General features: G+C 32.7%; 1 protein-coding gene and 3 non-coding genes across 4 annotated transcripts; 1 reads left to right on the forward strand and 3 right to left on the reverse strand.

The window, feature by feature from the left end:
* The first annotated feature begins 972 nt into the window (after nucleotides 1-972).
* Nucleotides 973-1,692, forward strand: LOC140436694 (uncharacterized). The gene has a single exon (XM_072525772.1). It carries the CDS (start codon nucleotides 973-975, stop codon nucleotides 1,690-1,692), a length of 720 nt encoding a protein of 239 aa, XP_072381873.1.
* Nucleotides 1,693-3,580: 1,888 nt separating this feature from the next.
* On the reverse strand, nucleotides 3,581-3,653 carry TRNAK-CUU (transfer RNA lysine (anticodon CUU)). Its single transcript has one exon. It is a non-coding gene; the product is annotated as a tRNA-Lys (tRNA).
* Nucleotides 3,654-17,928: 14,275 nt separating this feature from the next.
* Nucleotides 17,929-18,009, reverse strand: TRNAY-GUA (transfer RNA tyrosine (anticodon GUA)). Its single transcript is given in 2 exon segments — nucleotides 17,929-17,965; nucleotides 17,972-18,009. It is a non-coding gene; the product is annotated as a tRNA-Tyr (tRNA).
* Nucleotides 18,010-20,451: 2,442 nt separating this feature from the next.
* TRNAW-CCA (transfer RNA tryptophan (anticodon CCA)) lies at nucleotides 20,452-20,531 on the reverse strand. Its single transcript is given in 2 exon segments — nucleotides 20,452-20,487; nucleotides 20,494-20,531. It is a non-coding gene; the product is annotated as a tRNA-Trp (tRNA).
* Nucleotides 20,532-22,926: the final 2,395 nt, after the last annotated feature.

The following is a 22,926-nucleotide window of genomic DNA, read 5'->3' on the forward strand; positions in this document are numbered from 1 at the left end:
TAATAATTACGAGTCTGTGTTTAAAAAGTATTATTTTTTACCATAATTTGAGAGAAAAATATAATGTAAAGCTGTTGAAGATGGTAGGGTAAGGAAAGGTATATTGGTGATACAAGTACCTAATTTGGTGATAATTTTTAATCAGATTACCACACAGTTCCCTATGCAAGCACATTCATGACACAGCGCTAGTAAGTTGCTACGAGTGTAAGCAGGACAAACATATAATATTCCGATTTATCGATACGCGCACCTGCGTTTAGTAAACAGACTGTTTTGACGATTGGGCGATAGTGGAGTCATTTCTTATTGAATGTGAAACACTGTTACATATTTGGTTACATTTTTATTGGAATAATTGCTGTTTTCTTTATAGAACTTTATAAAACCATTCAATAAACTAATTATCAATTAAAAAAAGCTGCACTCAATTCGTGATTTAGCCAAGGTAAGTTTTTATTCCTTAAATTGCGGTTGTTGTTTCTTAGTGTTTTTGCACACATTTTACACGAACTTTTGAGACGTTAACTTTGGATACATTTTGTTCTTTTATTTAAAATAAAATAGATAAATGTAGTATACTATGCAAAAGGTATTGTTTTGAGGAATCCGTAAATGTATTTTATTTTTAAAAGCTGTTAACTTTTTTTTTATCACCAAATAACATATTTAATTTTTACTTTTAGATTGGCAATGGAAAAAGAGGGTAAATATAAAAAATATAATTAACAGCAACTTCAAAACGCTGTCAGATTAGTAAGAAATGAAGGTAAGACTATATATATAAAGCTGTAAAGGAAGTAGAAGTCCCATTTAGCACTTTGAAATGATACCTAGCGAATGAAGAGGATTCGGTAAGAAAACTGGGGAGGCTTTTTGCATTGTCATGTGATTTAGAGTTGAGACTTTACAATTATATTATAGAAATGCAAGAATTGGGTTTTGGACTAACCTTGTATCAAATTAGAAAATATGCTTATGATCTTGCTAAAGTGGATGGTCGGGAGAAATTCTTGCCGTCAACTAACTGCATTGCAAGCAAATGGTGGTGGAATAGTTTTAAAAGTAGGTCCAACTTCTGGCCTTCGTGTGCCAGAGAATCTTTCGGCCTACAAAGCTTCCATGGCTAATGAATTTATGATCAAAGATTTCTTTTCGAAACTGAATGATGTTCTTATGAAACTCAATATGAAAAACAAACCGAATTTAATTTGGAATTGCGATGAGACTGGATTATCGTATGTAGTGAAACCTTCCAAAGTTGTTACCGGCATTGGTAAAGAGTATGTTTATAAAAGATCCTGCGCTGAACGAGGTCAAACTCAAACTATGTTAGCATGCATTTGTGCTGATGGAACATGGATTCCTCCTATGGTAATCTTTAAAGGTGTTAGATGGAATGATACACTTAAAAATGATGCCCTTCCCAACGCATTAATAAAATTATCTCCTAAAGGATGGATCAATTCTGAATTGTTTTTGGAATGGTTAAATTTTTTTATCACTACAATACCGCCTGAACGTCCTGTAGTCTTGTTGATGCACTCTCATTCTGCCCACATTGGAGCTGAAGTTTTGAAAATAGCGAAAGATAATCAACTTTACCTATTTACTTTCCCAGCTCATTGCACTCATCTATTGCAAGCACTTGACGTGGGACTATTCAAGCCATTTAAGACTTACGCACGATAGCATGAATCGTTATATGAGCAATAACCCTAAGGATGCTCCAAATCGTAGCAACTTCCATTTCATTTTGAATCCAGCTTACATAAGCGCCTTTACAAAGAAAAACATTGAGAATACTTTAAAAAAAACAGGCATATGTCCTTTAAACGGAGACGTTATTCCAAAAGAAGCATTACGGCCTTAATCTTTAACTGACATAGCTCCTGCTTCTCCAGTTTCAACTGACGCAGCACCTGAAACTTCTATTTTAAATCCTAAAGCCACTGTCGATCATATTTTGAAAACACCAACAGCTTCAAAACGTCCAGAGAGGTCAAGAAAAAGGGACTCAAGTGCGAAATGCTTAACACCGACAAATAAAAACACTTCAGTAATAGAAAATCTTCAGCAACAGCCCTCAACTTCATACAAATCTGTCCAAAAAGCAAAAAAAGTAAAATAGATAGTTAGGAGTGTGGCTTATGTGGAGTCCTGTATTCAACTGATGTTAAGAAAAGAAATGGAGCCCAATGGATTCAGTGCTCATCTTGTTTGACACCATACCACGAGATTTGCATATCTATCGAAGATACTGACGCCGATGAAAAACTTTATTATAGATGTGGTCGTTGTATGGAATAAAATTTTTAAATATCTGATTAAATATACAATTTCCATAATATCACCAAATTTCCTAACCACTATCACCAATATACCTTACCGTGTCACCAACTTACCTAACATAAGTTTGTATGTCAATTTGACATTTACTATCATTATTAATCATTTTTTGTTAAATTAACTCTTCTAAACATTTACTTCAAATAATAAGTAACGTAACAAAGCAAAACTTATTTCTCGCTTAGTTTTCGAATTCCTATATTATTAGTATTTTCCATTTTTATCACCAATATACCTTTCCTTGTTGAATATGTAGTGTGATTATTTCCGAGGAATAAGTTTGAGCAATGTCAAGTTTGAGGAATTTTTTAAACTGTTAGGTAAACTAGGAAAATTGGTAGTGGTATTTAGAGTAATGAAGCGATGGCTTTTTCAGGTTTTAAGATTTTTAGGTTTTTTTTAGGTTCTAGGAGTTAGGAGTCATCTCTATGAGAGAAGAAAGACCTTGACTGCGGCCACAAGAAAAGAAGAAAGGGAAAGATAAGTGTAAAGATGGTAGGCAGAGTGGAACAACATGGAAGATGTTGCCAAGTGGCTGATCCCGAGCCTAAAGGACTAAGTGGACTGTATTACTTCCTGACACAAGTGCTCACAGAAAACGGATGTTTTAGAGCCTATTTCGTTGGGACTGCTTTCGTAGATTTGACAGCAGCCTATGACACAGTAAGGCACAAAGTATTGCTCCGCAAATTATATGACACTTTCAATGACCACCATCTGGGTAAGGTGGTTTATTCCTTACTGCAAAACAGAGGTTTTTTTGTTATGCTGGAGGTTAAAGTAAGTAGGTGGAGTGTTCAAAAAAACGGCCTCTCACAGAGCAGTGTTTTAGCACCATTGCTCTTCAATATATACACAAACGACCGACCTACGCCGACCGAAACCAATCACTTCCTCTATGCTGACGATCTTGCAGCATTATGCAGTTCAACTGACCTATATCGGTTTTCTACATCAAATAAACTAGACGCATACATGTTATGCGTGAATTACAGTGAATTACAATTTCAATGAATATAAAGAATTTACTAGAAATAATAACAATTGTTATTTTACCACCTAGAAACAATATTCAAACACCTCTGTCTTATATCAATTAATTACGTTTGACATTCCACGTTTTATGTGATGTCGATTTATGTCACAGTGAATAATTAGGAATATACAACTCATTTTGTATTTTCTTTTCATCTCACAATTTAATTGGTATCTCCAATAACAAAAATGATGCCGCCCAACGTGGGGCTCGAACCCACGACCCTGAGATTAAGAGTCTCATGCTCTACCGACTGAGCTAGCCGGGCTATGCAAATTAAATAGAAATCACTATCAGTTTTTTTTTAATAATATTTTATGTATTTTTCTCACAAATAAAGATGAGTCCTCTAATCTATAGGGACTACATTTAACCGGTACATTACTGGGAAGATACATATATGTATCTATTGCGGTTTAAATTCTTTTTATTTGGCATTTAAGACAGCAATAAACATTTTAAGACTTTTTTAATTAATCCAAAATGGCAAAAACTTCTTACGAGAACTTAAACTAAGTAACAAAAAAAATTTTAATAGAAGTATTTAGATTTTTTAATGCAAAGCGGCAAAAATCTTGATGATATTTTTTAGTAACGCGAATTATTGTGAAGGTAGAGCTGTACCTCGATATAGATTGTTTGAAATCAAACCAATTTATGTAAGCTATTATTACTTTTTTTATTGTAAATAATAAAATTCCAATGAAAACTCAATAATTATTTATACAATGGTTGTACGCACACACCGGATTGGAACAGATTTTGTAACTTTTAATGTCTTTCGCTAATTGTGGTTTCCTTGGCGACATAATATGTTATAACTCGCAACAACAATGACGTCTCCAGATTCGTTACTAGTCCAGTCGTCAGAGACTTATGCAAAATCATATAAACAACATGAATTTTGGTGAGAATGTAAATTTTTAGACCCCAAAAAAGACCTTCCGACAGTCTTTCGGCTTGAACCTCGTCGATTATGATTGCGCCGAGCTTTTTACATCCTCTTTGATGTCTTCTTCAGGGCTTCCGAGTCAGTCTCTCGAGCCCCCGGACACTACTATAGGTACTGATCACTATTTAATGCTTATTTACACCGTCGATGGTTAGCGTGTTGATTGGCTCGGGAATTGGCGCAGGGGTTGGCCCGGATCTTTCTGATAGTAGTATTTTGATTGGCGGGTGCAGCTGACGATATATTCTTTATGAGAGATCTCCATGTCGAAGGTAACCGTATACCTTAGAAGGATTATCTCTATTTTTTGACAGTAAGGCAGCTCTAAGAAATATATCACTACCACTAAGCTGGTGGTTTTCTGTGAGGCTACAAGTTGAGCAGTATATTGGTCTTGGATTCTGGGCTGCCCCTGCCAATCTTAAAAACCGGTTTATGGTGTAAAGACTTTTCACATTATTTAGAATACCTTATTATGCATATGTCTCTTAAGTTTCAGATCTAGTCTCTCTGAAAGCCTTTGCTGTGAAATAGGTGAACTTTCCCTGTTCGCAAGCAACAACTTTTGGCATACTTTAGGGTTTTTTCGACTAAAAATAACCCTATATATATTGTTATGATATGTAAAATCGAGAAAAATATTGGTTTGTTTAAAAATATTTCAAAGTTCAAAAACATTAAAATAATTCAGATAAGTAGGATAATATCCAACAAACATTTCGGAGAAGGAAAGTTATTAAATCCTTGAATTACCTGTACCAAACAAAATGTAGGCTTTACATCAATCATTTCTTTGTTAAATTTGAGTGACCCGCATAAGTTTAAGTGAAACAAAAGACAAATTGAAACGGGTTTTTACAAATGCATTAGTGCAGTGATTAAAGACAATAGAAGATATTTTAGAAAGAGGTTTTTGTTAGTTTTAAGATTTATAGAAAAATATTATTTGTAAATAAGTTTTAGGAAATTTATAATTATAGGTAAATATTTGTTTGTTATCGAAATGAAGAAATGGGGGAATTGTGACGAGTTGTGATTGGCGGAGATTGAAAAAGGTGGGATAAGTGTGTGGAAGAAAGTTTAGCGAGATTGAGGAGAGAAAAAAGATAGGAGTCAGTTGGTTTCCAAGTCTTTGAGAAGAACATTTTTTGTTCTCTGGCGATTCCGAAGAAGTAGCAAGCAGTAGTATTGAATGTTAGTGAGTTTTTGTGGAGTTAGTGTATCTGACAGAAGCTATAGCAGCCAAATATTGTAAGTCATATTTTTCTACTTATATTCCAAGAGTCACTGTTCAGGCCAACGAGAGATTCAGTTTATCGTAAAGAGAAGATATTCCAAGAGTCATTTTATCACTCGGGCCAACGAGAGATTCAGTTTATCGAGAGGAGAAAGGCTATCATAATTTGAATGATTTGTGCTTTTGAAGGAGATCATTAAGGACGATATACTTGCAACAATCTGTTGTAAGATTGCTGATTACATAGGGAGCAGTTGAGAGGAGATAATACAGTCAACAAGGAACAAGGATTTGGACCACTCATCATCAGAGAGAGATATTTTTGTTTTCTGCAGTTTTTTCTTTTATTGATAACACAATTTTTACACGTAATTTAGAAAGGATATAAATATTTGGATTAGGAGAGTTAGAATAGTTTGGGATTTTGAGATTTCAATTAATATTGTTTGTACCATTAATTTTTGATTGTTCACGTACGGAGAACAAAATTTTGAGAATCCTTATATGAGATTTGTTTATTGAAAACTTTTGAGTGTGAATTATTTCATTATTTTTATTTCAATATATAGTGTTAGATCATATGTGTTTTTTATTATTCCGGTATTCTCTGGACCTTACCTTTCACAGGTAATAGCATAGATATTGAAGCACGAATTTAACCCTGAGATAAAAGAATTAAAAATTGTGATAGAGTCATAATCATATCATTTAAATAATTTTAATTAATCAAAAAAATTAATTAGCTAATTATAGCTTGGCGCACCAAGACTTTAAATATCACAATAACTGGCTTCCAAAACGTGGGGCTTGAAAATATCGCAGCTTTACATTTGAAGGAAGGGAAAGAGATCTGGAATAAGTACAGGTGATCCAGAGATAAAAACATATAACATTGAGGGAATTTGAATTTGAAAGTATTTTGACAATTTTTCCAGGGAATATAAATTTGATTTATTGTTTGATCGTAGTTAGTGGATATTTACTGCTATTGAATTATTTGATTTTATTTTCTTTACCAATCGTACATTTGATATTTATTCTGAATTATTTGAATTTTACTGATTGCATATTTGATATTTGTCGTGAAAATTTAATACATTTGGGGAGAAATATTGTCGTGTTCTGAAACATATAGAGTGTTGTAAAATTTCACATTTGGCGGGGACAAAAACAATAACAAAAAGTAACAACATGTCTGTCACAAGGAGACAAAGTAAAATGCAGGAAAGGAAGGAGGATAACAGAGAAGATGAAACAATTTTGGAAGAAGTATCGGATAATGAAGGAAATGTGACAATAATGGAGGAAAGAAAAGAAACAGGGATGTTAGAAAAATTATTAGCTATGATGCAAATACAGACACAACAAATACAAGAATCGTCACAAAAAATGGATGAATCACAACAAAGAACGGAACAAAAATTGGACAATTTGGAAGAAAACCAAAGAAAAATGGAACAAAAAATGGAAACGCGTATGGACAAATATGAAAACGAAATAAAAGTCTGTTTAGTAAGAAGTAGGGAAGAAACAGAGAGGAAAATAGAATTGCAGAGAGAAGAAATCGAAACTAAAATGAAGGATATTCAGAGTATGCAAAAAAGGGAATTAGAACAGTTAGAAACAAAATTTGAAATGGCTTTACAAGAAGACAAGAAAGAAATAGAAAAACAAATTGAGGATATCAGAAAACAACGAGATATGGGAGACAGGAGAGAAGTACTCATCCAAAGTCCGGGTGACATAAAAATACAGTTTGGCGGGGATATTCGGAAAACACACCCAGTACCGTTTGTTAAAAATTTGAAAACCAAATTACAACATATTAGATATTTTGACGATTGCAAAGAAACAATTAGAAACCATTTGAAAGAAGGAGCAGCGTTATGGTATGAAAGCAAGGAAGATGAGTTTGAAAATTGGACAGATTTTGAAAATAAATTTCTCAACTATTTCTGGGGGAAAAATAAACAGAGAGAAATCAACCAAGAGCTACAGAATGGAAAATATCACGAAAAAATGGGAATATCTGAAGAAAGATATGCTTTGCAGATATATAACAATTCAAAATATCTAGAATACAAATATTCTACCGAACAGCTGGTAGAAATGATCAGCAGACATTTTGAGGAAACGTTGGAAGACCACGTGATTTTGAGAAATTATCAAGATATTGATAGTTTGTGCCAATTCCTTCAATTAAAAGAAGCAAAAAGAAAAGAAATGAGAAATAGAAGACAACATGACCAATATAATGGACCGGAAAGAAGGTATTCATCAAATTATGACCAGAGAAACCGACATCCCAGATCAACAAACGAATATAGGCCGAGAAATTACAATAATTACAATAGACAACAAAATTACGATAACCGGAATGATACACAAAATAGAACAAATGAAAATCACAACAGGAATAGAGATGCACAAAATCCTCCGAATAGGAATACGAACGAACAAAGGGACGATAGAAATAATCAGAGATTCCAACGACAAAACAGAAGAGAGATGAATCATGTGGCAATAGAAAAGGAGGAAGAAGAAGTATTCAATGAATCCAGACAGGATTTTCAATAAGGCATCCACTAAACAAAAGTAAAAAACTCTCCGGTATATTTTGTCACCCGAGAGAGTTTATACAGTTGGCGGGAAACGAAAAACAAAATTCTAATTCCAGTCTAATTTTTTTAGATGCATTTATAAAACATAAAGCGATTAAAATTCTGATTGATTCTGGATCGGAAATTTCGTTAATCAATAAAAAACTAGTAAAAGAATTAAATATGGACAGATTTGTGTATAAGATTCCGAGGGTTGCTTTAGTGGGTGCAAATAATAAAAAATTGACGACAGTAAACGAAGGTTTAGGAGTACGGATCAGAGTGGGAGACAAATTCTATATTATGCAATGTGTGGTAATCGAAGATCTAAATCATGATATGATAGCGGGAATCGATGAATTGAGTGAAAAACATATCACCATCAATTTTTCGGAAAATCAACTGGAAATCAGAGCAGAACCAGACAACATAGAAGAAGAAAAGGAAACAGATAGGAGAAAATTTTCTGAAAGGATAAATGGACAAGAAAAACATAAAGAAATCAATATGACGGTAGAGGATAAATCGAAAGCTCAAGAAAAAAATCAATCCGAAGAGGAAAAGAGAATAAAAAAAAAGAAGAAGAGTTCGAAAAGAAAGCAGGAAAAGAAGGAAGTTATAAGCAGAAAAATGGAAGGAGCCGAAACATGGTGCTCGGAATACCAGATAGAAATTAAAGATAAAGAAAAAATAGAAGAAGAAATAACGGAAGAGGACAGAGAAGAAATGGCGATTATGGACGAGAATCCAGAATTTTGTGAAGAAGTAATACGGACAGTGAACACATGTGAACAAACTGAGGATGAAAGAAAAATAATATGTGGAGAAAACATGGAGAAGGAAATAGAGAAGATTTTAGAAAATTATGGAGATCTTATTAATGAAGAAAGCCGAGTGGCTAAAAATTATGAACATTCTTTTAAAGTTAAAAACTTAGAAAATTTTAAATCGAAAACATATCCAATCCCGTATAAATACAGGCAAAGCGTCGGACAGGAAATTGAAAATATGATCAAAGACAAGGTGATCGAAAGATGTGACTCTCCATATATCAACCCGATAGTATGCGTAAAAAAATCAAATGGTGATTTGCGATTATGTTTAGATGCAAGAAACATTAATTCGCACACAATCGCGCAATACGAAGCGCCTTTGAACATAGAAGCTATTTTTGGACGAATCACAGGATCACACATTTTCTCCAAAATCGATTTGAAACACAGTTTTTGGTTAATACCTTTGGCAGAAAAGTGTCGAAATTATACCGCTTTTTCTATCGACGGAGTGGTGTACCGATTTAGGGTAGTACCATTTGGACTACAAAGTGCATGCGCTGCCTTGGTTCGCGCATTACACACAATTTTAAATAGGCATGGAGAATGTGTTGTACATTACATAGATGATTTATTAATTTTCTCACCGGATATAACAAGCCATCTACGACATATTCATACTGTTCTCGAAGAACTTGATCAAGCCGGATTAAAATTAAATATTCAAAAGTGTCAGTTTTTCCAAAAAGAGGTATTGTATTTAGGATTCAAATTAGACACAAAAGGGATTAGTCTTGCAGAAGATAGAGTCGAAGTCATAAACAACTACCCTAGGCCAACCAATTTAAAAACCTTACGGGGATTTTTAGGAATGGTAAACTATTTCAAAAAGCTGATACCAGACCTCAGTACAAAAGAAATACCGCTAATAGCATTACTTAAGAAAAATGTCAGATGGAAATGGGGAACGGAACAAGAAATCGCTTTCAAAAATTTAAAAGGAGCGTTTTCCACAGCTGTAAGAGTGCACCACCCAAGATATGAGCAACCTTTCATTCTCAGGACCGATGCTTCCATAAAAAAATTTGCAGGGGTGTTATCACAGATACAAGACGATATAGAGGTGCCAATATGTTTTGTTTCCCGTGTAACCAAAACGTATGAGAGAAAATACAGCGTTACTGAATTAGAGTTTGCCAGTGTGTTATTTTGTGTAAACAAATTACGTTTTTACCTACTTGGGGCAAGATTCACCATTGAAACGGACCACGCAGCGTTGATACACATAATGAAAAATAGGTTGGTAAATAATAGAATTCATAGGGGCATTCTTTTACTCCAAGAATATGATTTTGAATTTAAATATATCAAAGGAACGGACAATATTTTGGCTGATGCGTTGACGAGAGATGAACAATTCCGCAAAGAGGATCACAAAACTCTCCACGTAGGCATGAACATAATGAGAGAAGAAGCAGGCTTATTTTCGTTGGCCAAAATCAGGGAAAATCAGGAAGAATTGAATGAAAGAGAAAAGCAAAGGGCTGAACAAGAAAATAACCTATATTTTAAGAGGGTCGATGGTAAAGAACTCTATGTAATCACGGAGCAAATGGCAAAAGAAGTTTTTTTAAAGTTACACTGTGACAACGGACATATTGGAAGTAGAAAGGTGTGGCTTATGTTCAGGGAGAACTACATTTGTCGACAGGACTATACAATAGCCAAAGAGGTGACTCGAAATTGTGTGAAATGCCAAAAGTGTAAAAGTAGGAACTTTAAAAATGAAAACGTCACAAAAAACGTCGTAGCTCGGAAGAAACTGGATATTGTTGCTATTGATATGTTGAGCGATTTGATACCAACAACTCAAAGGAATAAACACATATTAGTTATGGTGGACCTTTTCTCAAAATATGTTAAATTGTACGCATGCAGAACCACAAAAGGAATTGAAATACTTAGGAAGATAGACAATTTTATAGAAACGGTGGGAAGACCAGACAATATTTTATTGGACAATGCGACATATTTTAGGAACGAACGTTTTAAAAGGGAATTAAGAGAGAGGGGCATCGATACAAAATTTATAAGCATCCGTCATCCACAGAGCAACCCATCGGAGCGTTTTATACAAGAAGTCACAAAATTTCTACGAATTGCCGCGGAAGAACATCATCGACATTGGGACAGAAAAGTGTTTGAGATCGAGACCTATTTGAATTGTGCTCCAAATACGGTTACCAAAGAGACGCCTTTATATATAATGAAAGGAACAATGCCTACAAGACCGTGGGAAGACACTGCCCCCAGACAATACGAAGAAGTGATCGAGTTGGTTCAAAGAAGATTGAGACGAAGTGGAGAGAAATATCTCCAAAGACAAGAGAGAACCCGAAGAAGAAGGCCGATCAAATTCCAGAAAGGAGATAAAGTCTTAGTGAAGGCACTGAGGGTGTCGAATTTACAAAATGATATTTGTGCTAAATTGATGCCGATATTTGAAGGTCCATATAGGGTCAATACGGAAAATGGGGTAAATAGTTATGAATTAGCGCACATAGAGACAGGAAATATACGGGGTATTTTTAACATTCACGACATCTATCAATATCATGAATAGATTTTAATAACATAGTGAAATAATTTGATCCTAGAAAACTTTTGTCATTTTTAAAATTTAACAAAGAGTTTTCGGCAGATCAAATGGCGGGGATTTGTTATGATATGTAAAATCGAGAAAAATATTGGTTTGTTTAAAAATATTTCAAAGTTCAAAAACATTAAAATAATTCAGATAAGTAGGATAATATCCAACAAACATTTCGGAGAAGGAAAGTTATTAAATCCTTGAATTACCTGTACCAAACAAAATGTAGGCTTTACATCAATCATTTCTTTGTTAAATTTGAGTGACCCGCATAAGTTTAAGTGAAACAAAAGACAAATTGAAACGGGTTTTTACAAATGCATTAGTGCAGTGATTAAAGACAATAGAAGATATTTTAGAAAGAGGTTTTTGTTAGTTTTAAGATTTATAGAAAAATATTATTTGTAAATAAGTTTTAGGAAATTTATAATTATAGGTAAATATTTGTTTGTTATCGAAATGAAGAAATGGGGGAATTGTGACGAGTTGTGATTGGCGGAGATTGAAAAAGGTGGGATAAGTGTGTGGAAGAAAGTTTAGCGAGATTGAGGAGAGAAAAAAGATAGGAGTCAGTTGGTTTCCAAGTCTTTGAGAAGAACATTTTTTGTTCTCTGGCGATTCCGAAGAAGTAGCAAGCAGTAGTATTGAATGTTAGTGAGTTTTTGTGGAGTTAGTGTATCTGACAGAAGCTATAGCAGCCAAATATTGTAAGTCATATTTTTCTACTTATATTCCAAGAGTCACTGTTCAGGCCAACGAGAGATTCAGTTTATCGTAAAGAGAAGATATTCCAAGAGTCATTTTATCACTCGGGCCAACGAGAGATTCAGTTTATCGAGAGGAGAAAGGCTATCATAATTTGAATGATTTGTGCTTTTGAAGGAGATCATTAAGGACGATATACTTGCAACAATCTGTTGTAAGATTGCTGATTACATAGGGAGCAGTTGAGAGGAGATAATACAGTCAACAAGGAACAAGGATTTGGACCACTCATCATCAGAGAGAGATATTTTTGTTTTCTGCAGTTTTTTCTTTTATTGATAACACAATTTTTACACGTAATTTAGAAAGGATATAAATATTTGGATTAGGAGAGTTAGAATAGTTTGGGATTTTGAGATTTCAATTAATATTGTTTGTACCATTAATTTTTGATTGTTCACGTACGGAGAACAAAATTTTGAGAATCCTTATATGAGATTTGTTTATTGAAAACTTTTGAGTGTGAATTATTTCATTATTTTTATTTCAATATATAGTGTTAGATCATATGTGTTTTTTATTATTCCGGTATTCTCTGGACCTTACCTTTCACAGGTAATAGCATAGATATTGAAGCACGAATTTAACCCTGAGATAAAAGAATTAAAAATTGTGATAGAGTCATAATCATATCATTTAAATAATTTTAATTAATCAAAAAAATTAATTAGCTAATTATAGCTTGGCGCACCAAGACTTTAAATATCACAATAATATATATATATATATATATATATATATATATATATATATATATATATATATATATATATATATATATATATATATATATATATATATATATATATATATATATAAGCTAATTTAAAAACACTATAATTGTGAGCCTTAAAATAAATATCAGACACTACCTCAAATTATAATTCTTCTTTCACGACCTGTTGATTTTTCAGTAACAGATACTTATATACTGTCATCAACTCTTCCTTGGATCCATAACATTCAAAAAATTAACCTTTTGCTTAATAGTTATCACAAAAATGAAACCAATAGCAAATTCTAGGGCAATATTTCCTAGAGCTGGTCAACACAAACTCATATGACAAGATTATCTGCACAGATGCATCTAAAACTGAGACAGGAGTCAGGTATTCTATAATAACTGCCAAAAGAATCATTCAGAAGTTCTGCCGTCCATGATCTACCTCTATCCATACAGGAGAGATGTACGCCATTTTTAAAGCACTAAAATGCTTATCTTACTAAACTAAAATCAAGAATACTGCAATATGTACAGATTCGATGTCGTCCATCGATTCGATTGAAAACATATATTTCGATGCCATACATGAAGCAATAAACTGTCTTACTTCTGAAACATACATAATATTAATCTGGATTCCATCACACGTTGGTAGTTTAGATAATGAGACTGCTGATATTGCTGTAAAGGAACCAATTTATCAGATCTAAAACCACTTTTCAGGTCCCAAATCAAAAAGTTTTGACAAAACCAGTGAAAGAGATCAAACTCGAAACTGCACAAAATACAACCTACCATTGAAACCTTTCATGTAACTATAGTATAAGAAGACACAAATGAATACCTCGATATAACGGACTACTTGGGGAGAGGCGGTGTCCGTTAAAGCCGAAAGTCCGTTATATACAAATATGGTTAAAATAATCAAAATACTTTTTTTTTGAATATATATATTGTTATGCTATTTAAATTGTATTATATTGCTTATTTAGGAAAAATCCTGTCTATATTTATTAAATGATCTAATCTCCAATTAATCACAATAAATCAGCATTAATTAATTACAATCTCAGGCTATTTAAATTGTACTATTTACCTTTGATCGTGGATTCAAAATATTTTCCAATTGGCTTCCTAATCGGGATAGGTAATATGACCTGAATAAAATACATAGAATTTCAACTGAACTATATGTGAGATGTCCTTTATTTTAATGAAATTTTATATAACAATCAATCCTGTAATATTTGCAATATACTAACTTTAAATATATGAGAAGTTGTTTTCTATCATGGACCCAAATGTTATTTTACATTGATTTGTAATATGTGTTATAACTAAGCTCTTTTTATAATTCTTTTTTTTTTTTTTTAACTGATCGTAAAATTAACTGTCTCTATTCTTTATTCAATTTATTTAATTAATAAATGAAAATCACACTCCGGCTCTAATGAAAATTGACTGACCTTTCCTTCTCTGCCGTTGCAATTCTATGGCCACGCCACAACAAAAAAATCCTTTCTCTGCTTCTGCTCCTATTGTGGTCCAGATGACGTACACCTTTCTCCTATCTGTCACTGTATCTGCAACCCAACAACTCGTGTTAGTCTATGCAGCCTGTTTGAGCCAATCTCCGCGCCTGTTTACAACTCCAAATGTTTCCGGCTTCGTCTGCTTTTTAATATTCTTATACCCTTTGGTTTTCTATCTCTCTGTACCCCGTTCCTCACACTGGTCAGCTTTTACACAGCAAATAAACACACCCGGTAAATTACGTCTTCGGGACTTCAAACAAACACAAATCACAAAGCTCCTTCCCTCTTGGACGACTAAAACTGACTAACCAACTTTTTTTTCTCTCTCCTATCTCATAGCCAAAACCAACCTCCTTGCATTCAAAAATTGACCAATAAAAATCATCCACCTCTTGTGACGTATATCGTTACCAACCAACTCTCTCTATAAAACGTCATTCGGGTAATTCCAGAAAACAACCTTCTTTAATTATTCTAACTAAATCTATCTGCTTTACAAATATTTCTTACTAATAGCTACAAACGATACCTGTTTCTCAATTCAATGTCTTTTGTTAATAAACTTTTACCGATATAATCTTTCGGGGAGAAAACCACCGCAAATCCCGGTCTATTGTTCAACACTTTCTATATACACTTTTATTCCGGGTAAATCCATTCCACAATAACCGACTTATTTAAATTTCTTATCGATAATATTTGAAAGTCTTGTCTCTGAGGCCTAATGAACAATTCTTCGAACAACTTAAAATACATATTTTGTCTTATACAGGATGTTTGAAAATTTATATGCCCGTGTCTTTATGAAATATCAATAATTTTAATTTTTATTTAAGTAATAAAATTTGTATATCGGTTTTTTATTGCTTATGGACATTCAAAAGTACAACAATATATATATATATATATATATATATATATATATATATATATATATATATATATATACTGTAATTAGATATATATAAAAAATTCAAACTAGAAACAAAATTATATTTAAGTAATTGTCTTCGGACATTAGTCGTGAAGTGAAGTTGCTGTGAATATCGACGCGTTTGCTGTAATCCCGTTTTGAACAAGTTTCGTTTGCTCTTTCCATGTTTGCTGTTTTTCTATGATCAACTCCCTACATACAGTTTAATTTAATAATCAATAAATGTTGTTAGATCGTCAATATGCGATCGTACCTTTGATAACTTCATTTTTAACAGTCTTGTTTTATCGTCTTGTTTGCTATCTTTACTTCCGTCCTCATTTTTAAGGTTCATAACTTCATCTGCTATTTCACTTTCAATCATGATGTTATACCCAGGGTCACCTTCATCTACTTCTAGCGATTGTAAAACATCTTCCTCAGCTACATGTTCTCCGGCATTATCACGTATTGTCCTACAGAAATTAGTAACTTCAACCCTTCTAAATCTATGTCTGCATCTTGGCCATCAAACAAATTCTTCCAACAATTTTTTAATGTTTGCTCTTTCACCTCCTCCCATGCTGCAGCAAAATAAAAAATTGTTGATTTTAAATTGTAAGACCTTAAGTTTTGCAAGGTACGTACTCTTGTATCTTCTGCATTTTCTCCATCGTACAATACAACCATTACTTCGTCTAAAAACTTTCTGCAATATATTCGTTTGGCTGCCAAAATTATTTCCTGATCCATGGGTTAAATAAGCGATGTTGTATTTTTTGGCAAAAACATACACCTGAAGTTTCCATCTTCTGAACGTAAAATATTTTCAGAGGCGTGAGCAGGAGCGTTGTCTAAAAGCAATAAACATTTCGGCTCTTCTGACGGTATTCCCAATTTCTCCTCTGGAAATTTTCTCACTGAAGGTACAATTTCTTTGAAAAACCAATTTTTAAAAATATCTGAGGTGAACCATGCCTTCTTAGAGCTATAATATGAAAGAGGCATATGATGCATTAAGTCTTTTAAAACTCTAGGTTCACGAGATTTGCCAACCACTACAGGTATCAATCTATGCGATCCATCAGCGTTAGCACAAAGCAGTGCCATGATCATGTCCTTGCTGATTTTTCTTCCAGAATCCGATTTTTCATATTTGGAGGCTTGTGCGCTTTCAGGCAAAGTACGTCATAACAAACTAGTTTCGTCAACATTGTAAATCTAAGATTCTAATAGCATTTCGTTACTTACTTGCTATATGTGCTACTAATTTTTGACTAAAAGGTTCTGTTTCTTCTTTAGGTGCAGTTGAAGCTTCGCCGTAAATTCTTTTATTCATGATTCCGTGCCTTTTACGAAAGGTATGTCCATATGATTTGCTAATTTAATTGCAGCAAATTTCAATTAGACTGCTTGGACCAGGATCCCACTAGAACGTTGTTGGCCATACCATTTTAAGATTGCTTCTACCAGTGAAGTTTCACGAGCCAATTTCATTCGTTTTCCAAGATTGCTATGCTCTCCTACATCACAAATGAATGCAAATTTATTTATTTTGTTTTTGTTTTTTATGTCCGAATGTTTGCTTTTTTATGCCATATTGATTACATATATGAGACGCATGTGTAATATTAACAGTATGTTTTTATTTTTTTTACATTTGACCGGATTTTTTGTACGTTATGGACTATGGATGTCCGTTAAATAGAGGTTCGTTATATCGAGGTTTTACTGTAGTTCGCAGACTAAGAGTTTGTCACACACAGCCGACACATAAATATCTAATGGCTTCGGATAGACCACCTCTTTGTAAAAAGTTTAGAGATTTATTAACCTTTCAACAAATTCTTAGACAGTGTATCGAGTAAGAACAAAAATAAAAAAAAACTCTTACGAATGTCATCTTCAGCTAATTAGAAGAACTTCTTTAGAATGTACTAGATTTTCTTTGATAAAGGGAACTTGTATTACCAAATTTACTGTTTTCTTTTTTTTTAACTTTGTCTTTTATTCTTTTTATTGTAAATTATAATGTAATATAAAATCTATAATAACAGAGTTGATCCAGTGTCCACAACCTTGTACTTAAGACACAATAAACTAAATAAAAAAAATTATCAATATTTGTAAAGTAAAAGGTTTTTTTTTATTTTTCATAAAAATTTGGCTTAAAAATTGTTGTTAGTTTTATTTTTAGTTTACAACCTAATATCATGTGTTCAGCTGAGACTGGTTTATGGTTTCAAAAGGTCGAAATGTCCAAGAGCCTCAGAAATGGACACATCATAATCACAAACACATTAAAGTAGAAGATTTATAGACAAAACTTTGTTTTTGAGCCTTTATTTAATCTAATTAAAACTCACATTCGACAAAAATATCAAAATTAAAAAAGGGCTTCATGTGGGATTCGAACCCACGACCTTCACGTTAGAAAATACAGTGTGACGCTCTAACCAACTGAGCTAACGAGCCATGTAAATTTTAATAATAACGAAATAGGTAGATACTTAGCTTCAGTTTTTATGTTTTTATACTTAAATGTTAATTTCCTTTTTTTTTTAATTTTCTGGGAATCCTCGAGGACAAAATATCGTTTATTGATTATTTACTGTGATATTTTATTAACTTTTTTACCGGAAATTATATATTAGCTATTTTTTAATGTAACATCAACATTTTAAAAAACAAATAAAAATCCTAATGGCTGCTTTTTTAAGGATTCCTTTTTATTCTGGATCAAATCTAGTGAAGTGATTTGTGATTTATTAGGTATACTAATTTAGCATTTAGTAATTGTTTCGAAAACTTTGTGGCATAAAATACAGCCCCATAACAGTAGAACCGTCTATAAAGTCATAAGTCTGGATTTTATCGCATTTGATTAATACTTAGTTTGATTATAATTAATAAATAAATCCAACAAACTATACACAGGGCATGTGTTGGCATTATATACCTGGGAATTATTGAGGGGACTAAATATGCATTACTACCAAATATAATGCATGGAACGATGGAAAGACGATGATCTCCATTCTTGAGGAATTTTGTTTTGTTCTATTATTTTTTGGATTAGTCTTAATAGATGTTTGGTCAGATTTGGTCCTCCGTACTTTAGGAGTTCGTTCGGTATTCTGTTCTCTCCTGGTGATTTGCTATTTTTTAATTTCCTTAATGCTTCCTTTACCTCTTCCTCTTCAATATTTATTTTTTAGTTTGTCGTTATCTCTGGTGTTGGTGCTTCATTATCATCACCTTTACCAAATAGGGATCGAAAGTAGTCTACCCATATTTCCTTCTTAATGTTTCATTTTTATTAGTTCGTTCATCTCTTTTCTTTTTCCTCTGATCCTTCTCCATATTACTTTTTGTGTTCCGTAAAAGTCGTGTTCCATCTGGTTTGAGAAGCTCTGCCAGTTTTCCCTTTTGATTTGTGTAATTAAAATATTCGTTTGATTTCTGAATCGTTTATAGTGTTTGTATGTCTGTTGTGTTTGTTGTGTTCTGTATTGTAAAAAAGCTTTCTTCTTTTTTTCACATTTTGTCTTTACTTCCTCTCTAAACCATGGTGTTTTCTTTTTTGATATGTTAGTGTTCGTTACTTTCCTCTCTCTAAGTGATTCTGTTGCTGCATTAGTTATGTTATTTTTGAGTTTTTCCCAGCTTTCCTTGATGTTAAAGTTTTCTTTCTTGCGATCTTCTCTGATATTCTTTTCCTATATAAGTATTGTCTTTCATTCATCGTCATATAACTGTCCTCTTTCTTTATAAAAAAATTTCAATAAAGTAACACACATTTGAAAATATATCTCTTCAATAAATATAGATAACTATAATAATTTAAATAATATAAAACATCACATTTTCTTTCAACAAACAATAACATATACCTTACTCCTACATCATCTGTTAACACCCATCCCCTCAAGAAACTTCCTCCTAAGTTGTTAGACAGTTACAACATTGACCGAAGATCACTCATTATCAGTAGTAAGGGATAGTTTGAACTATGAATCACCAATCACTATATAGTAATTCTTGTGCCGGAATGTAAGTAGTATTTTGTTTATTTCTAATGTATCACATTTCAACAGAGATTTTTTTCTCTTACCAATTTGTGGGTTGTTACTCTGTCTGCTAATGCAATTTATGCATATTAATCGACACAGACATGTAATATTGGCATAATTACTAACACTTTTTTGATCTATAACTTTTTGATGTATATCCTTATAAGACAGCACCCTAATATGGGCTTTTTATAATTTCAGCTTTTAATTTACTTTGTACCACCGACCTGATGACGCTTTGCAAATTTTAGAAAGCGAAACCGGTCGTCTTAGGTAGTAAAATTAAACTGATTGTGAGTAAGTCTTATTATTTCTTTTTTACCTTGTACTTATATTACTTATTGCTTAAACTCCATCCGAAACATGATTTATTTTAAAACCTAACAAAGTTGAACATCAGTCAGAAATAAATTCCAAAAGTTCACCTGTTTTTGTAAAGTGTCAAAATTTTATACTATTCTTGCACGCAATAGCTTACTGTGGTACAGTATAACAGAAGTATTTTTCTGGAGGGGTAAGACAAGAGTTTTAAAAATATTTTAGCAATAACATTTAGGTCCTTGGCCCCATCAAGTTTAAGTGTGGCTTGTTAATGAACTAGATCCAAAAGACTGAGGATGAAAAGTAATCAACAACACATTGCATTAGACGACGGTTCGTACGATTTTAATAAGGGGACTGATGGATCGCTACTAGGAACTTTGACTGGCATTCAGTAGAGAGAAAGACCAAGAATAAAACAAAGAAGTATTATATGGATTCCAATCATACCAATAATTTTTAATTTTTCATATTTATCTTGTTATCTTCTATTAATTGAACGGAGATATAATGAAAAAAAGGTGGGCTCATGTGGGATTCGAACCCACGACCTTCACGTTCAAGTTTGGAGTGTGATGCTCTAACCAACTGAGCTAACGAGCCATGTTAATGTTGTTTAATATACAACCATGTAGACTATTATTTCACCTTCGTGAAACTATGAATATTGTTACGAGAAATATCGTGGCCTATAAAACTGTAAATATATTATGACTATAATAATTCTTTTGTGTTCTAGTTGTTTCGGCGCTCAGTTGAAAGACCTGTTCACAGGAATTATGATGAGTCATCCACGATTCTAAATTTCCAGAAGGAGGCCGAATAAAACTAGTCTGAGCGACCTTTTAGGCTCGTCGATGGGGTTTCGCCGCAATTCTCGAATAACTGTATTTTATATTTAAAGAGGAATTTTGTTGTAAGGAGAACAGTTGATTTTTGAAGATGGCGCCGCGTTTTAAAATGTAACGCACGTATTATAATAAATTATATAATCATTAGTGTAAGATAAATTAGTAATAAAGACTTTAATAAATTTGTGAGTGTTATAAATAGAACCTTTAACAGTAAATAAAAAACAATAAATTAGATTAATAAAAACTTAACAATAACACAGGACGGAGATACGAATATTTTCACAATAAATATAACCACTTTTTACTGTTATTAAACAATTTTAATTTTTATTTATACATATTTTATTTATACATATGCATACCTATTTTAAAAGTCAATAATTATTGTTCTCTTTCAAATTTATTTATATTTAAATGCTTTCGTATTTAGTATGGAATGATTTTTGTTGAAATCTAATTAAATAAAAAAAATCTGTGTAAATTTAGTTTCTTTATTTTTCATATTAAACGAAAAAGTAAAATAATACTGCACATTTTATTTTTGTTACAGAAATAGCTAAAAGAGCAGACAGGATTATAAACCTTCTACGAGTGCCATCAAAGTTGACGACGCTGAAAAAAAGGACCCTTTTCAAGTTAAATAGCCTGATTTAGACACCTTTACTCTTGCTCTTGCTTCATCCGTGAAACAAAATACCATTGACAATGTTATTGCAGGCAAATAACAATCCAATTATTGATGATCTCGAGAAATATGCTAGAGCAACCGAAGAATGCTTATCAAGCATGTCTGTGAGGAAGAACCGTACATCATAATGAATTTGGGTGATTTTAATATTACAAACACGGTCACTAATGGCACAAAAACATCAGAAGAAGGCATTTTGTGCATGCAAAAAACAAACTGCCAAGACAATAAAACGTCCAATTTATGAGTAATGAAGGATGTAAAAAAACGATCCGAACAACAGTAACCCAATAGAATGAACTAAGCGTTCAAGGCCAAAAGGACTAAAACAGACAAAAACAAATAAAGCAAACACGAGAACTACAAGAATAGAGAAAATGGGCTTAAGTATAAGCAAAAAATATAAAACCTCGTTGCAATTGCAAGTTAAGTAGGGACGACAAGACAAAATTCAAATGTGGTTCTATTTCTATCCAGGCTAGCCACGAAATATTCGACAAATTTTGGAGGTTTTCTTTAAATACACTCTGTATTGGAGAAATTGCCATAAAGAAGTGGACCTGAAGCAATAAAAAAATTTTCGGAAAATTACTCAAACTTGAATCCCATTACTGCAGGGCAAATAGTTCAAAGTTATACTTGGAAACACTATGGCAATCACAATTATATAGAGCTTACCGCAAAGATTTTTGTGTCAACAATTTGTGTAAAACCATGTCAAGAGTCATCTTTTCTATAATTTTCGATCAGCAATATTTATCTTTATACCAGCCTAAAAAGAATAAGTGCGATATTTGGGTAGCTTTTGAAACAAAGAATACTTTGCTATATTAGTACAATTTTCACATTCTGATGAAAACCGAAGCACGTCAAGAAAAGGTTACTGACAAAGAATCAGATAATGAATTTTTTTCAATTGGTCTGCAATCTGTGCTACTATGTCCAAAGTCCAATGTGAGCTCCCTCTATTACAAATCAAAACTTATCGTACATAATTTCACTATTTACGATTTATCTAAAACGTTAGCAAGGTGAATATTTTTTGTGGAATGAAACAGAGGGTTATTCCACACAAAAGAAGAGGACAATGCTCGGGATTAAAAAACTAATTATATTTTGTATAGCTATGGTTGCGCTGCTCAAAACAGAAAAAATTATGTGTTAGCAATCACTATCTTTAACTTAGCAATAGAAAAAGATTTAACTATAATACAAAAGTTTATCCAGAAAGGTCATACCCAGATAGAGGCAGATAGCATGAATTCTACGATAAAAAGATTGATTCGAAAATCCACAATTAATGTACCTGCTGACTATCCAATAATATGCAAAAAAGCATGTTTGAAAAATCCCTACAGAGTAGAGTACTTATCGCACGATTTTTTTAAAAACATTGAAGGTAATATAAATTCTATCTCATCAATATATCAAAACAAAAACAATATTTCATCTAAAA

This window comes from Diabrotica undecimpunctata, chromosome 1 (assembly GCF_040954645.1).
Source record: "Diabrotica undecimpunctata isolate CICGRU chromosome 1, icDiaUnde3, whole genome shotgun sequence".
Lineage (NCBI taxonomy): Eukaryota > Metazoa > Arthropoda > Insecta > Coleoptera > Chrysomelidae > Diabrotica > Diabrotica undecimpunctata.